The sequence below is a fragment of the Lipotes vexillifer genome, unplaced genomic scaffold, assembly GCF_000442215.2.
Source record: "Lipotes vexillifer unplaced genomic scaffold, Lipotes_vexillifer_v1.1 scaffold61, whole genome shotgun sequence".
NCBI lineage: Eukaryota > Metazoa > Chordata > Mammalia > Artiodactyla > Lipotidae > Lipotes > Lipotes vexillifer.
This window is the reverse complement of record NW_006787051.1, coordinates 506,168-519,804: the sequence shown is the minus strand read 5'-3', so window position 1 is coordinate 519,804 and position 13,637 is coordinate 506,168. Positions and strand designations below refer to the sequence as shown.

Sequence of the window (13,637 nt, the reverse complement as noted above, 5' to 3'; positions counted from 1 at the left end):
TATTGATACCTGCCTCTAATATTCAGGGAATCATTAAATGGGATAAAGTTAATAGAATGCCTAACACAGATACAGGCAGCAGCTGTTAGTTCCCTTCCTCCCTTGCACTGTACACTCTGTGTCTACCTCCAGTATTTAAACCCCCATATATTGTTGAAATGGCCAGTTAACTGTTTGCCTCCCTTTCCAAGACTACTGGTGCCTAGAGGACTAGAACCTTGTCCTACTTAACTTTGTATTTGCAGGCCCTAGCTCAGGACTGGCAAATAGGAATTAAATAAATGTTTGCTGCACTGAAAAACCCACTCTTTCACTAGCTGTGATTTTGCAGATCTTGTTTATTCAGGCTGAAAGACAGCCATCCCTCTGTATCCTCACATACCACAGCCACAGATTCAACCAACCATGAATTGAAGATATTAAAAGAAAATAAAAAATTCCAGGAAGTTATAAAAAGCAAAACTTGAATTTACCAGCAACCATTTACATAGCATTTACATTGTATTAGATATTATAAGTAATCTAGAGATGATTTAAACTATACAGTGCGGGGAAGGGGGTTGAGGGGAGGGTCCTGGAACCAATACTGCCCACACCTCACCACCTATACGGAGGGTGGACTGTACCTCCTTCTCCATCTGCAGCAGCACTTTCTCCTGTTGCCCTCACTTCTTTGGGCAGCTGCCAGGGAGAGAGGCTATCCAACTCCACTACAAACCCTTAAAAGGCTGAATAAAGGGACTAGGAAGGATGCAGACTGGCAGGCAACCAACGGTCGAGAGGTGTCGGGGCGATGGGCCCCAAAGCAAGGTTTTCGGGCGTCAGGCTGGGTGAGTGGTCCCAGACCTACAGAAGAGACTCCTCGACATTCAAGCGTTCCCATCCCAGCGGATCCGCCTAAGAGAAATGTTCGCGCTATCGCGGCTCTCCAACACTTTGTCTCCGCCCATCGGCCTTCGTCATCTAGCCGCCGGAGGGGCCGCGGAAAGAGGCAAGCAGCCTAAGGGAGGAGCGAACGTGACGTGGGAGGGGCGAGTCGCGAGGCGTGTGACGCCAACCCTGGTGCGTGCGTAACGTGAACGGAAGCGGAAGCGGTTCTGTTCGCCGCCTCTCCCACCGGCCCGATGAGCTGCAGCGGCTCCGGCGCGGACCCCGAGGCGGCGCCGGCTTCTGCCGCCTCGGCCTCGGGCCCGGCACCCGCGGTCTCGGTCCCCGCCGCGCTGCCCGCCGGCGTCGCTGCGGAGAACAAGGCCAGCCCCGCGGGGACAGCTGGGGGGCCTGGGGCTGGAGCCGCGGCAGGGGGCACGGGAGCCGTGGCGGCGCGGGCCGGGGAGCCGGCCGAGCGGCGCGGAGCGGGTGAGGGCCGGGACGGGTGAGGGCGAGGGCCGCGCCTTGGGCTGGCTCCAGCGGCGGGTGAGGGCAGAGGGTTAAGGCAGACCTAGCTGGGCCCCCGCGCCTCCCACCTCCATGTCTCAGTTTGCTGGTTCTCCTCCAGCTCCGGTGACGGCGGGCGGCGCGGCGCCCCCGGAGGGGGCCATGTCTAACGGGGTTTACGTGCTGCCAAGCGCGGCCAACGGAGACGTGAAGCCGGTGGTGTCCAGCACGCCTCTGGTGGACTTCTTGATGCAGCTGGAGGATTACACGCCTACGGTGGGCTTCCCGCCTGAACAGGCTGCTGGCCCGCTGTCACGTCAGCTTCTGCCACGCCGCCTGTATTTGCAGCGTCCTCTTGCGTTTACTCCCCTACTAGCGCTTGTGATTTATCCCTTCTGCCCACCCAAATGAGGAGCTTCCTGGTAGCCAGGCTTGCCCTCCATTTCCCTTACCCTCCCACTCTCAGCCCCACAGTACACAGGGCCAACACTGACAGTCGTCTAATTGATTTCTCAGATCCCCGATGCAGTGACTGGTTACTACTTGAACCGTGCTGGCTTTGAGGCCTCGGACCCACGCATGTGAGTAAACTCTGGGCAGGGTAGAGCCTTGGGTGCTTGTGTGGAGTTTGTTGTGCACCTCCTTCTCATACCGTCTTTTTCTCTCTAGAATTCGGCTCATCTCCCTAGCTGCCCAGAAATTCATCTCAGATATTGCCAACGATGCCCTACAGCACTGCAAAATGAAGGGCACAGCCTCTGGCAGTTCCCGAAGCAAGAGCAAGGTGTGAGGCGAGGCTCACTGAGTCAGTTATTACCTCCTACAGCAGCAGAGGCTTAAATTATCCTGAAACCCCTTTGAGGGAAACTAAGCCCTAGGGGAGGTGAAAGACCTACTCAGGGTCACCCACCTGGGACTGAACTCTGGAATTCCTGTGTTCAGTCGGTGCTCTCCCCTCTTCCCTCAGGACCGCAAGTACACCCTAACCATGGAGGACTTGACCCCTGCCCTCAGCGAGTACGGCATCAATGTGAAGAAGCCGCACTACTTCACCTGAGCCACCTGGTCGGAATGTACTTGTCCGTCCCCTTGTCCCCACACCAGCCTGTTTTCATAATAAACTTTATTGTGACAGGCAGGGCTGATCCCTCCCATGCTGGGAGACACCGTGTGGCAAGTGACAAAGCTTTAAGCCCATTCCCTTTTTGGGCCACAGTGGTAGGGATGGGGGCAGGGGATGGGCCCCATGGCTGGGGTAGTACCATGACTAGAGGCAGGGGAGGCAACCAGAGGCCTGCTGCTTTGGGGAGGTGCACTCCCCTAACCGTGTCCTGACACCTCTGGAGTTTAGACAAGGACTTTCCAGCCCTACTTGTCCTGCATCTTCTCCAGGATAGGCACAATCATGTCAAACTTGGGCCGCTTAGCAGGGTCTTCATTCATGCAGATCTTCATGAGTTTACATACATGGGGGGAAATGCCTGGTGGGATGGTAGGCCGAAGGCCTTCCAGTGCCACCTGCAAGCACAAGGAAAAACAACGTGGGTCTCAGAACTTGAGTCTCATATGGGGAGCGGCCTCTAGCCCTCAGCACAGGATTCTGTATATTTGAACAAATGTAGGAAGAGCCCAGCCCCACTGCAATTATTGTCACTACCACCACCATTCCCCCAACACAAGTATATCCAGTTATGCTCTCACCTTCATTCCAATTTCCATGTTGGAGAGGTCAGCAAAGGGTACCTCCCGTGTCACCAGTTCCCACAGAAGCACTGCAAAACTCCACATGTCTGCTGAGCGTCTGTTTGTGTCTTCAGGCTTCTTTTGCAGAGCTGGAGGGACAGGACTTAACTGTTCCAGCTGCCTATCCTGTCTCTTGCTCCCTTCCATTACTACTGAGCTGCCCCTTCTCTGCCTCCCAACGTAATGCACTCACTCACCTTCAGGGGCCACCCAGGCAGGTGCATACATGCGTCCGGGGCACTGGAAGGAGAACTTGACGTCGGCCATACTGATTCGAGCAGTCATGTCCTCATCAATCTGAGGAGGAGAAGATAGTTGTGTGGAAGGAGGTAAGTCCTATTCTAGATAGGGAAAGGGCTTCTGGGGCCTGGGCCGGGAGTGAAGTTGGGACCTCACCATTACACTACGACTGTTGAGTGCATGTCGTGGGATGAGGGGCTCTAGTGTGTGTAGGAAGGCCATGCCCCTTGCCATGTCCAGCGCAAACTTCACAGCCTGGCTCTGGTCCACAACGAAATCTAAAAGAGGAGGCAAGAGTTAAATAGTTTGGAGAGGCTTACACTTCTCTCCCCTCCCCCGCCACGACAAGATCTGGCATCCCCTACTCACTGGTGCCTTCGTGTAGCACATTGTACAGGGATCCATATGGCATCCAGTGTGTGATGAGGGTGGGGTGAGGAGCAGGTGGGGACTGACAGGCACCGAGCACTGGGAGCACATTCGGGTGGGAGAAGATCCTAGAAGAGTGAGAGAGTGTCCCTGACTGAGACCCAGCATAAAAGATCTCCCTCTAGGTGCTGGGCAGGGTTCCTTGGAACCCAGGCTTCCAGTTTAGGCCTTGCCGCACCTGAGCCGGGGACACTCCTCGTTGAAGTCCCTACTCTTCCTTGTACTCCAGTCTCGAACCTTCAGCATCTTCACGACGATGTCATTCCCCTGCCAGCGGCCCTTCCATAGCTGAGGGACAGATACGGGTTAGAAGGCTTTAACTAAGGCCACTGCTTTCCTGCCCACTAACTGGAGGAAAAACTTAAAATGAGTGCAGAGCAGGTAATGTGTCAGGGGGTGGAAGGGCAAGGGCAGGGGTCACCTCTCCAGAGTGATTCTCATTGAGCTTCGCCAGGAAGTTGAGCTGTTTGAAGTCAATGCCGGAGTGTTTGTTCAGAGTCCCATTTCCTGAGAGTATGGGCAGGTCAGGTACTTCCCTCTAACCAGCCTCCCTCTCACCCAGCCCCAGGAGCCCAGGATTATTCTCTATCACCACCCCTCCCCTCACAACTGACTCACGGGGCCGAGTGCGGGTAGTCCCCTTCCAGAATGTGTCCTTGTATGGAATACGGTTCAGATTCTGGCCCATCTTCTCTGCCCGCTCTAGGGAAGAAAGACAAACAGTCTTGGCCTCAGCTGTTGTGTGGTGGGAGGAGATAGGCTGAAACATGATAAGACACGAGCGGTGGGTGGGGACAGACCTCGGAGAAGCTCTCTCAAGGGTGCCTTGGCTTTGTCCACAGGCATCTCTCCATACTTGTTACAGATGCTGACAAGGGCCCCATTAGCCACGAGGTCCTGGAATTAAAAGGTGGCTGTGATGAGGGCAGTCACAACCAACCGTGAATGTAGATGCAGTACAAACCCTGTGAATGTCGTGAGTACTGGGCAGTACTCATAGGATGGGTTGAGGGTTCTAGAATCTCCCACTCAAGCTCAGACTTTGCTTCCCACCCAAGTCAGAACTCGGGGCCTGAGTACTCACCTCTGCCACCTGATCTTGGCCCCAAAAACAGGCATAGTGCAGGGGCACATTCCCATGCTCATTCACTGCATTGATGTCAGCTTTGTACTGCAGCAGCTGGTCCCCATGGCCAAACAGAAAGAGGCAGAAGGTACAGTCAGTCCCAAATGAGAGATGTGTGTTGAGGCATGCAAGGAGGGAGAAGAGTATACACACTTTCTATGGTACGTTATAGTGCCTGTGGCTGACTTCCAGGCAGGTACGTCAAGTAGATGACAGAGGCAGGGGTTCATACATACCTTCTGTACAATATCACGGTGCCCATGACTGGCTGCCAGGTGCAGAGGGGTGTCATCCCCACGGTTCATCACATTGATTCGTGCCCCGCGCATGATCAGCATCTCGACCACAGCAGATCGGCCTTCTCGGCAGGCCCAGTGCAAGGGGGAGAAGCCATGATCGTCCCTTTGAGGAAGGGGCAATGGTCATTGATCTGGAGGTGGGATGGGGGCAAAGGCTTTGATACAAAAAAAAACTGATAGTCGCTCTGCATACTCTCCCTGAGAAACTTTACCTCTAGGACTTTGATTCTCATTCATGCCAGCAACTCCCAAAGCTGTCCAATTCAGACCTTCCCCTGGGCTTCAAACCCAACCAACCACTACCTGAAATCCCAACAAATCCATATGATTCATTGTCTCCATCACCATCTCCCACTAGCCTTTCTTCCCTGGTATGCCCTCATTACGTGGTAACATTCTTCATCTGGTTTCCTTTGCACCCCTTTTGCAACATCTGTTGATCCTTTCTGTTTTCCACTGCATCTGGCACATCCCCCTACTACAGTACTTGTCACACTGGATTGTAAAAATCTGTTAGTGGGCTGTCTTGTCTATTAGACTAAGCTTCTTGAGAGAAAGGAGTGATGGCAGCTGTTCAGTGCACATTAATGGGAAGGAGGGGTAGGTTTGAAAAGGAAAGCCGCAGCTCATGGGAGAGGAAGCAAGCTTACTGATTGGTTCTGATACTGAAATTAAGATCTAAAAAGGGAATGGAATTAAAATGATGGTTTGGAAGGGTTCATAATGAAAAAGAAATGCTTTTGATAAGTCATTCATGATGAAGTAGATACCACCACATAAGACAGGATTCCTCTACTCAAGCAATCCTGGGCACAGAAAACAAGAAAATGAGAATGGCTTCTTTAGAAAGAAAGCTATACCTGACTTTTTTCTTTTCTCAAGAGCTTGTATTTTATAAAGTAAAAGAAATGTACAAAAAAGAAAAACAAAAAAACAACTGTGTGTAAGCTAGGCCGGCCTGACAGCCTGGGGCCATAAAAGGAAATTCCCTCCAGTCCTGGGCTGCAGATCCAAGGGGCGGAGCAGGGGGGCAGTCCGTGGTCTGGGCCGGCAGCCTCGGGATGCCTTAGTGCTTCGGTCACTTCCCGTGTGCGGGTTTTGGGCGGGGCCTGGAGCCGCCACCGCGGGCCACCCAGATGTCCCCACAGCCAATGTGGGTGGTGGGTGTGGCCTTTAACTTAGATTTCCCTCCACAGCTGCCCTCATCTGCTCCCAAAGATAGCCAAAACCTTTCCGGGGAGGTGGGTATTCCCCTTCCTCTTCCTAAAACAATCACCACCCCCTGCTTATCAGTCAGGTTTGCATCCCAGCTCTTTAATTTGTGCCCCAGCTTATCAGCCTCTGGCAGTCTGTAGCCCCAGAGCAGGCCAGAGCCTGAGAGCAAAAGTATGGGCACAAGGGTTCTGCCCACTGTCAGGCCGCGGGTCACCTCAGAACCTGAACTTTAGTCCCAAAGAGGCCAGCAGGAAGTTCACCCTCACTTCATATCCAGCATATAGCCAGTTGGGCCCCCAAAGCCTATCTACTCAAACCAGCACCAGTTACACTAATGCCACCCCTTCACCTTTTGGCAGCTGAGTCTTCCTAGATGTGAGGCTCACTAGACAACCTCACTTGACCCGTTATAACCCCACCAACAAAATACTAACTGCGCTCGCTGTCTTTATCAGAGCACCCTTTGAAGAATTATATGAAAAACGGAAGGAGTGACTGCAAATTATGGAGAAATAGCATAGAGCCTAATGGAAACCTGTAAAGCCTGGATGAAGATGACAGGTGATCCTTACCTCTCAAACCTAAAAAATAAATTCTCCCAACCTCAAAAACTAAAATTTTTAAATAAAATTAAAATCCACCATCCTGAATCAACACCACTACTGCTTTTCTTGTCCTCCTGTCTCAGCCAGCCTTAAAGAACTTGTCTACATTCACTTTCTCTACCTCCCGTTCAACCTGTCACAGGGCTGCTGCCTTGAAGGCAAGCATTATGTCTGATTCTGGACCTCTAGCACCCAGCACAGAAGTTCAGTATAGTTCTTTAAATGAAGGAAACTAGTCTAGTTTCTTCACCTGTTTTCCTCTGAAACAGCCCTCACAGAGATCATCAAATATATAATTAATTGTAAATTCAGTGGTTACTTTAAAGTGCTCAAGTTCTTTGACCTCTCAGCAGTCTATAGTACCATTGACCACTCCCCTTTTGTTGAAACATTCACTTCTCCAAGCCTTACTAGCATATTTTCCTGTTTCTCCTTCAACCTCCAGTTGCTCCTTTTTGGTCTTGTAGGTTTCTCATCCCCTCTGTTTCACACCCTCCTCTTCAGGTGCCACCTACATGCTACTGTCTCCCAAATCTGTCTCCAAGTCAGATCTCTCTCTTGAAATCCAACAGCCTACTCAACATTTCCACTTCACTGTACTGTCACTTTAACGTGTCCAGAGTGGAACTCATCACCCTTCACTCTCGTCCATGTCAGTAAAAGGAACCACCATCTACCCAAGTGCCCAAGCCAGAACCCTGGTCATCATCTTTGACCTTCCTCACTTCCCACACCAAGTCTCACCAATTCTTTATCCTAAAGATTTCAGGAATTTGACCATGTTTTTCTTTTTTACCTGCCCCAATTCCAGTCCAAGCTATCACCACTTCTGGTGCCTCTCTTCACATCACCACCTGCTCTTCACAAAGCATCCAAGATGACACTTAACAAATGGACAGTCTCATCATATCATTACATGGCTTTAAACTCTTGTTCTTGGAATAAATGCATTATTATAGTCTAAATATTCTTGCATGATCTGGCTGACCCTTGCAGACCTTTCCAATCTTATCTCCTGTCGTTCTCCGCTTGTACCCAGTGCTTCAGCCCACAGAAGCCCACAGAGGTCTTCTATCCTCTAGCCATGTGGAGCTCCGGACAATTTCCGGGCACCCTCTTCTTCTGGGTGTCTTGCCCCCTAGCTTTTGCCCATGCAGTTTACTGAGGCTAGAAAAGTTCTCTGCAGCCTCTGCCTGTGAAATTCTTATTCAGTCCAGATTCAGCTCAAACAACAGCTTCCTGTGTGGAGACCCTGACTGGCTGTGCTTAGCCCTCATCACACTGGATAGGAAAGTCAGCAGCCCGCACCAGACGTGAGCACCGCACATCGCGGAGAGGAGCATGTCTTTACCCTTCCTCTCCCCCACCAGCCACCTCAGCTCACCCCTGGTTGAGGTCGTTCTCCGTGTTGTCCAGCCACAGGCGGACGGCAACCGCATTGCCCTCCCGGCACTGAGTGAAAATGTCGTCCATAGCAGCGTCCCGGCGCTGGGTCCCCTCGATTGGGAAAGCGTGGGGACTGTAGAAGGATCCAGGGAAGGGCGAGGGGGTGAGCCCCAAGCCTTGTCCCTTAAAGGAGAGAAGTGTTTGTGTTGGGGTGGGGGTCTGGGCACTGCGTCCCCGGCTACTGGAGGTCTGTGAGGGGATTAGGGGGGCAGCGGGATGATCCCGTACTGTGTCCCCTGGGCGCGAGGGAAAGGCGGGTCGGGCGAAGTAGGGGGTGATTAAGAGGTAGTACCTCCCGAAGGGATGTCAGAGACCAAGCACAGAGACCCTACCCGCGGACAGAGCTGGGGGGAGGGGGAGTTTAGGCGCCCTATACCCTGGGGGAGGGGATCGGAGGTCCTTCCCGGGGATGGCCTTCGTTCCCCACTCAGAACGGAGTAGGCGGAGTGAGGGGTGACCGCCTGGTAGAGCTCCAGACTTGGGGAGGGGGCACGGGTGCTCCCACACTCACCGGGACTCGGGCTGGAGGAGCCTTCTCCGGGGAACTCCTGTCCGGCCGCGCCCGCCGCCCGGCCCCGCCCCGGGCCCTCTCTGGCTAGCGCGGGCCTCCGTCCCCCCAGCCCTCCAGCCCGCCTTCATTGACCTTCTAGCCCACCAGTGTCTAAACTCGATGGTTTTCGGCGCTGAGCCGGCTGCTCTAGCCGCCTTAGCTTTCACTCTTTGGTTTCCGGCCCTGTTTTGGAGGCGCTGAGCGCTTTGATTCCTGGAGACTAGCTGGGCACGTGGAGAGGCTGGTGGACCGCGCGACCTCGCTCTCCCCAACCCCATGTTCGAGGAGCCGGAGTGGGCCGAGGAGGCCCCAGTAGTCGCGGACCTCGGGTCTGTAGCCTTATGGCCTCGGACCACGGCTGACTCGCAAATCAAGGTGAGTGGACCCGCAGGGGCACTCGGAACGGACCCCGCTGGATCCCAGAGCTGGGGCGCGCCGCATGTGTAATTAGGGGGAGGGGGGCGCCTGCGACCGCCCGAAAATCCCGGAACTTCCAAAAGAAAGTGACGTTGGAACTGAGAGAGACTTGGTGAGTAGAAGTTAGTGAAGCAAAGAGGGTTTCTTGGAAGGAAAAGCACGTGTAGAGACCCTGGTGTGAGAGAGCATGTTCTGCTAGGGTCACACACCTACACAGAAATAATCTGTGTAGTTGGAAAGGAGAGAGTGAGAGGGGGTGCCGTAGAAATTGGAGAGCTAGATTAGAAGCTTTGCATACGGTAAAGATAGAGAGAAGCCAGTGGAGTGTTTTAGCAGAGGAATGATTTCTTCAGATTTGCATTTTGAAAAAGGTCATTGGGTGCTGTGTGGAGACTGGAGAGAGCAAGAGTGAACGACGCTGAAGGGTTGTCAGTACTACCTTTCAAAGGGAGGTGGTGCTGAGGGGAGCTCCAAGATAAGTGCCTGGCTTAGGACCGCCCAGTAGGACTTCAGCCTAGAATGGCCTCCCAGACAGCAGACCTCCTCCTTTAAGCTTTAGCAGATGTGAGGGCTGCTGCACTTGCTCAGGCTCTTTCTACCCTTCGGTCAGCCTCCAACATGGAATCTGTCTGCTTTATTCCCTCCTCTTCAACCCCTCAACCCATTGCTGTAGTCCGTGCCACTGGCCTCTGTCTACAGCTTGTCCTTTTCAGTTTGTTCTCTACCCTACAACTATTAAAGGAGGCACCTTTAATACACACACGTGTGATCCCGTTACTCTTGTTTTCAGAAACCCTCCTAACTTTTATAAAAAGGTATTAGTTAGAGGTAGAAGCCTGAGATTGAGGGTTGGAACTCCTGGTCCCTGGCCTTGATCTTGTAGCTTGTGACCTTATCACGTTTCTCTGGGGAACCCCATTACCTCATCTGCACAATGAAGAAAGTGGGGTGGATGATTTCTCTGCCCTCCTTGGGATGGCGACTTGAAAGTTCTTCAGGGTCTGGCAGTCTTCATGACAAGTTAAGTTGATTGGGAATAATCCATATGCCTCTAACCAGCGTCTGAATGAGGTCCCCATCTCTCCTTTCTTATTCTCCAGGCCCCATCCATTCTCCTCGCCCCTGCTCTCATCCCTTGTTTTCCCCCAGGGCTCCAAGCACCGCCAGCTCTTGGCCACATTACGGGCCCTGGAGGCAGCATCTCTTCCCCAGCAGCCCCCCAGTCTGCCTGGCAGTGACGAGGAGGACGAGGAGGAGGTGGTGCAAAGAAAGAAGAAATGCCCAAAAAAGGTCTTGTTTGCCAGCACTTCTCCTGAAGTAAAGAAGAAAAGGAAGAAGAAACGTCAAAAACAGGGCCCACCTAGCAGTGACTCCAAGGAAGAGGAAGTGGAAAGGAAGAAGTGCCACAAAGGGGCTCTTCTTGGCAATGACTTTGCTGCAGAAGAGAAGAGAAAGAGGAAATGCCAGAAACAGGACGCTTCAAATCCTGCCCAGCCCCTGGGCAATGTTGACCAAACTGGTATTAGTGCATGTGGGACAGGGAGGGGGGATCAGCTGATGCTACATATGACAGAGGTTACCTGCCACCACTAGGTTTGGGGTTAGGGAATAAGAAGTACTTTCATCTAGGCCACAACCTCTGTCTCAGGTTTAGTCTCTTGCTAAGCCTCTGAATTCAGGGGATATTGCCCCAAATATGCCTTCCCATCTCATTCCCTGCAGGTTCCAAAGCTTGGAATTCTAGTGCTGCAAATGACTCCACCAAGCCAAGACCTGAGACCCCTTGCTCTAATCCTCCGCATACCTTGAGTCGCAAGCAGTGGCGGAACCGGCAGAAGAACAAGCGTAGACAGAAGAACAAGTTTCGGCTTCCTCAGGCGCCAGAGCCGGCCGCAGCCACAGCCGCCGCAGAGGAGACAGAGGTGCCTCCTGCCCCCAGTCCAGACGGCCATGGAGCCCGGGCGGAGGCTCTGCGAGCCCGCATGGCCCAGCGGCTGGATGGTGCCCGCTTCCGCTACCTCAATGAACAGCTGTACTCAGGGCCCAGCAGTGCTGCGCAGCGCCTCTTCCAGGAAGACCCTGAGGCCTTTCTCCTCTACCACCGTGGCTTCCAGAGCCAAGTCAAGAAGTGGCCACTGCAGCCAGTGGACCGCATTGCCAGGGATCTTCACCAGCGGTGAGTAGGAGTTGGGCATTGTGAGAAGCGAGGTGTGTCAGTCACGGGCTCAGACCAGACCAGTGAGCTGTTCCTCCCTTCCACTTCCAGGCCTGCGTCCCTGGTGGTGGCTGACTTTGGCTGTGGGGACTGCCGCCTGGCTTCAAGTATCCGGAACCCTGTGCACTGCTTCGACTTGGCCTCTCTGGACCCCCGGGTCACTGTGTGTGACATGGCCCAGGTAAACCCCACTCCTTCCACGTATCTGGCCTGTGCCCTAGGCCCAAACTCCATGGGCTAATCTCTAACATGCCCTCTCTGCCCGGCACCCCTAGCACTCGGTGCTGGCTTTCTCCTCCCCATGACGTGTGCTTCATACAATACTCTCACTCTCCATAGGTGCCTCTGGAGGATGAATCTGTAGATGTGGCTGTGTTCTGCCTTTCACTGATGGGAACCAACATCAGAGACTTCCTAGAGGAGGCAAATCGAGTGCTGAAGCCAGGGTAGGAGTCCCCAGGAAACAGATGCATGTATATGTGTACATGCGTGTGTCTGTGCATTTACCCAGAACTTTCCATCCTTTTCAGGGGTCTCTTGAAAGTGGCTGAGGTCAGCAGCCGCTTTGAAGATGTTCGGACCTTTCTGGGGGCTGTCACCAAACTGGGCTTCAAGGTCATCTCCAAGGTGAGGGCCCCAAGAAGTCTGTCCGTATTTTTGTCACATGTGTGGCCCTTCAGGGTAGTAGTGGTGTTCGGGATGGAGGTCATAATCAGACACAGACGTTTGCTCCTTGAAGGCATGACTCGTGGGAGAGCCCTGGGAAGCTTTCTGAGCAGGGACGGGATGTGGACGGAGGTGGTTTGAGGAGCTGGGGTGAGGATTTAGAGCTCACTGGGTCTTTTCTGTCCCTAGGACCTGACCAACAGCCACTTCTTCTTGTTTGACTTTCAAAAGACTGGGCCTCCTCGGGTCGGGCCCAAGGCTCAACTCTCAGGCCTGAAGCTCCAGCCTTGTCTCTACAAGCGCAGGTGACCTCTGGACCCCCCTTGAAAGGGGAGGCAAGTTTTGAACTCCAGGCTCAGTACTCTGAAGTACTCAGGCTGTGACCCGGGGCCTGGTACCACCCTTACTCCATCCCAAGAACAAAATATAATGAAACCCCTGGCTCAGCCCTGCTCTAATGAAGGCTTCTTGGTTCCAGGAAGCATAGTCATTTGGGCTAGCTAAAGAATAAGGAGTTACTGTGAGAACGCAGGAGTATCTGAGAACTGTGGATGCCCTCAGTGTCATGGAAACGACATGGTTTGGAATTCAGGGCATCTCTGGGTGTGGCTCCTCTTTCCATCTCTCAGGAGCCACGTGGACTTTCTGTCCTAGCATCTCCACTCTCCTCTATTCTCCTTTTCCTTTTTGCGCATCAGCTCCTTCTGCTTACCCATAGCTTCTACAGCTTTGGTCTGCCCAGGCCTTGAAGGCCTGGGGCAGGCATTGCTTCTTTGGCTCTGCGGCAGCTGGTAGCCCACCAGCATCCTGGCTGAGCACGTCAGTCTGGGCTTCTAGGTCAGGATGGTTTGATTGTCCCTGTACTGAGTGCTTCTTTCCCCTGATCCTTATCTCCATCTTTGGAGCTGTATGGCCCAGACTACTCCTAGTATCTGTTGTCCCATAGGGCCCTGGTGTGTGTCTGGCTGAGGGCACAAATTTTGGAATCAGGTAGGCCTGCCACTGATTGCTGAGAGTCTTTTAATCTTTGAATGTCGTATTACTCATTTGGAAAATGGTAGGATTCTTGTCTCATGGGATTGTTGTGTGGTGTGGGTTAATGAGGAAATCTGTAGCTAGGGCTGGGTGCACAGGAGGTGTACAATAAACTGTAGCTGTGGCTGATGTGTGTTGTAAGCATTACTGTTTTCTAAAGACCTTCTCCAGGCAGGGTTAGGGGTTGAAGAGTAAAGAATGGGCTCGTTGACTGAGGAAGACTCTGGGAGAGCTCAAGATAGGCCTTTCAACAGGCTTATTTTATAGAATTTTTAGA

The 13,637-nt window shown here is 53.0% G+C and overlaps 3 protein-coding genes across 6 annotated transcripts; 2 read left to right on the top strand and 1 right to left on the bottom strand.

Moving 5' to 3' along the window:
* The first annotated feature begins 1,080 nt into the window (after positions 1–1,080).
* TAF10 (TATA-box binding protein associated factor 10) lies at positions 1,081–2,536 on the top strand. Its single transcript, XM_007459822.1, has 5 exons — positions 1,081–1,356; positions 1,496–1,650; positions 1,891–1,955; positions 2,044–2,158; positions 2,342–2,536. Exons 1-5 carry the CDS (start codon positions 1,125–1,127, stop codon positions 2,429–2,431), a joined length of 657 nt encoding a protein of 218 aa, XP_007459884.1. The 5' UTR covers positions 1,081–1,124; the 3' UTR covers positions 2,432–2,536.
* Positions 2,479–9,092, bottom strand: ILK (integrin linked kinase). 4 transcript variants are annotated; one of them, XM_007459824.1, is made up of 13 exons: positions 8,985–9,092; positions 8,416–8,600; positions 5,149–5,314; positions 4,871–4,966; positions 4,587–4,683; positions 4,405–4,488; positions 4,208–4,293; positions 3,965–4,074; positions 3,727–3,854; positions 3,514–3,635; positions 3,315–3,414; positions 3,076–3,206; positions 2,479–2,892 (listed from the first exon to the last, which is right to left on the bottom strand). In XM_007459824.1, the coding sequence occupies exons 2-13, from the start codon at positions 8,502–8,504 to the stop codon at positions 2,743–2,745; spliced, it is 1,359 nt and encodes a 452-aa protein (XP_007459886.1). In that variant the 5' UTR covers positions 8,505–8,600; positions 8,985–9,092; the 3' UTR covers positions 2,479–2,742. The 4 variants fall into 4 exon arrangements, with proteins under 4 accessions (XP_007459886.1, XP_007459887.1, XP_007459888.1 ...); XM_007459825.1 differs by having other exon boundaries at positions 8,416–8,550; positions 8,989–9,086; XM_007459823.1 differs by having other exon boundaries at positions 2,481–2,892; positions 8,416–8,528; positions 8,989–9,036.
* A 128-nt stretch (positions 9,093–9,220) lies between these two features.
* On the top strand, positions 9,221–12,817 carry RRP8 (ribosomal RNA processing 8). Its single transcript, XM_007459821.1, has 7 exons — positions 9,221–9,402; positions 10,594–10,963; positions 11,167–11,620; positions 11,711–11,840; positions 11,999–12,105; positions 12,190–12,286; positions 12,515–12,817. Exons 1-7 carry the CDS (start codon positions 9,304–9,306, stop codon positions 12,632–12,634), a joined length of 1,377 nt encoding a protein of 458 aa, XP_007459883.1. The 5' UTR covers positions 9,221–9,303; the 3' UTR covers positions 12,635–12,817.
* Positions 12,818–13,637: the final 820 nt, after the last annotated feature.

Excerpts from the sequence above, each read along its gene's own strand:
- TAF10 (XM_007459822.1), top strand. The coding sequence starts at position 1,125 with ATGAGCTGCAGCGGCTCCGGCGCGGACCCCGAGGCGGCGCCGGCTTCT. Across the intron at positions 1,357-1,495 it reads GGCCGAGCGGCGCGGAGCGG|CTCCGGTGACGGCGGGCGGC; the intron begins GTGAGGGCCGGG and ends GTTCTCCTCCAG. Across the intron at positions 1,651-1,890 it reads TGGAGGATTACACGCCTACG|ATCCCCGATGCAGTGACTGG; the intron begins GTGGGCTTCCCG and ends TTGATTTCTCAG.
- ILK (XM_007459824.1), bottom strand. The coding sequence starts at position 8,504 with ATGGACGACATTTTCACTCAGTGCCGGGAGGGCAATGCGGTTGCCGTC. Across the intron at positions 4,684-4,870 it reads GCCAAGATCAGGTGGCAGAG|GACCTCGTGGCTAATGGGGC; the intron begins GTGAGTACTCAG and ends TTTTAATTCCAG. Across the intron at positions 4,489-4,586 it reads CTTGAGAGAGCTTCTCCGAG|AGCGGGCAGAGAAGATGGGC; the intron begins GTCTGTCCCCAC and ends TTTCTTCCCTAG.
- RRP8 (XM_007459821.1), top strand. The coding sequence starts at position 9,304 with ATGTTCGAGGAGCCGGAGTGGGCCGAGGAGGCCCCAGTAGTCGCGGAC. Across the intron at positions 11,621-11,710 it reads GCCAGGGATCTTCACCAGCG|GCCTGCGTCCCTGGTGGTGG; the intron begins GTGAGTAGGAGT and ends TTCCACTTCCAG. Across the intron at positions 12,106-12,189 it reads AATCGAGTGCTGAAGCCAGG|GGGTCTCTTGAAAGTGGCTG; the intron begins GTAGGAGTCCCC and ends CATCCTTTTCAG.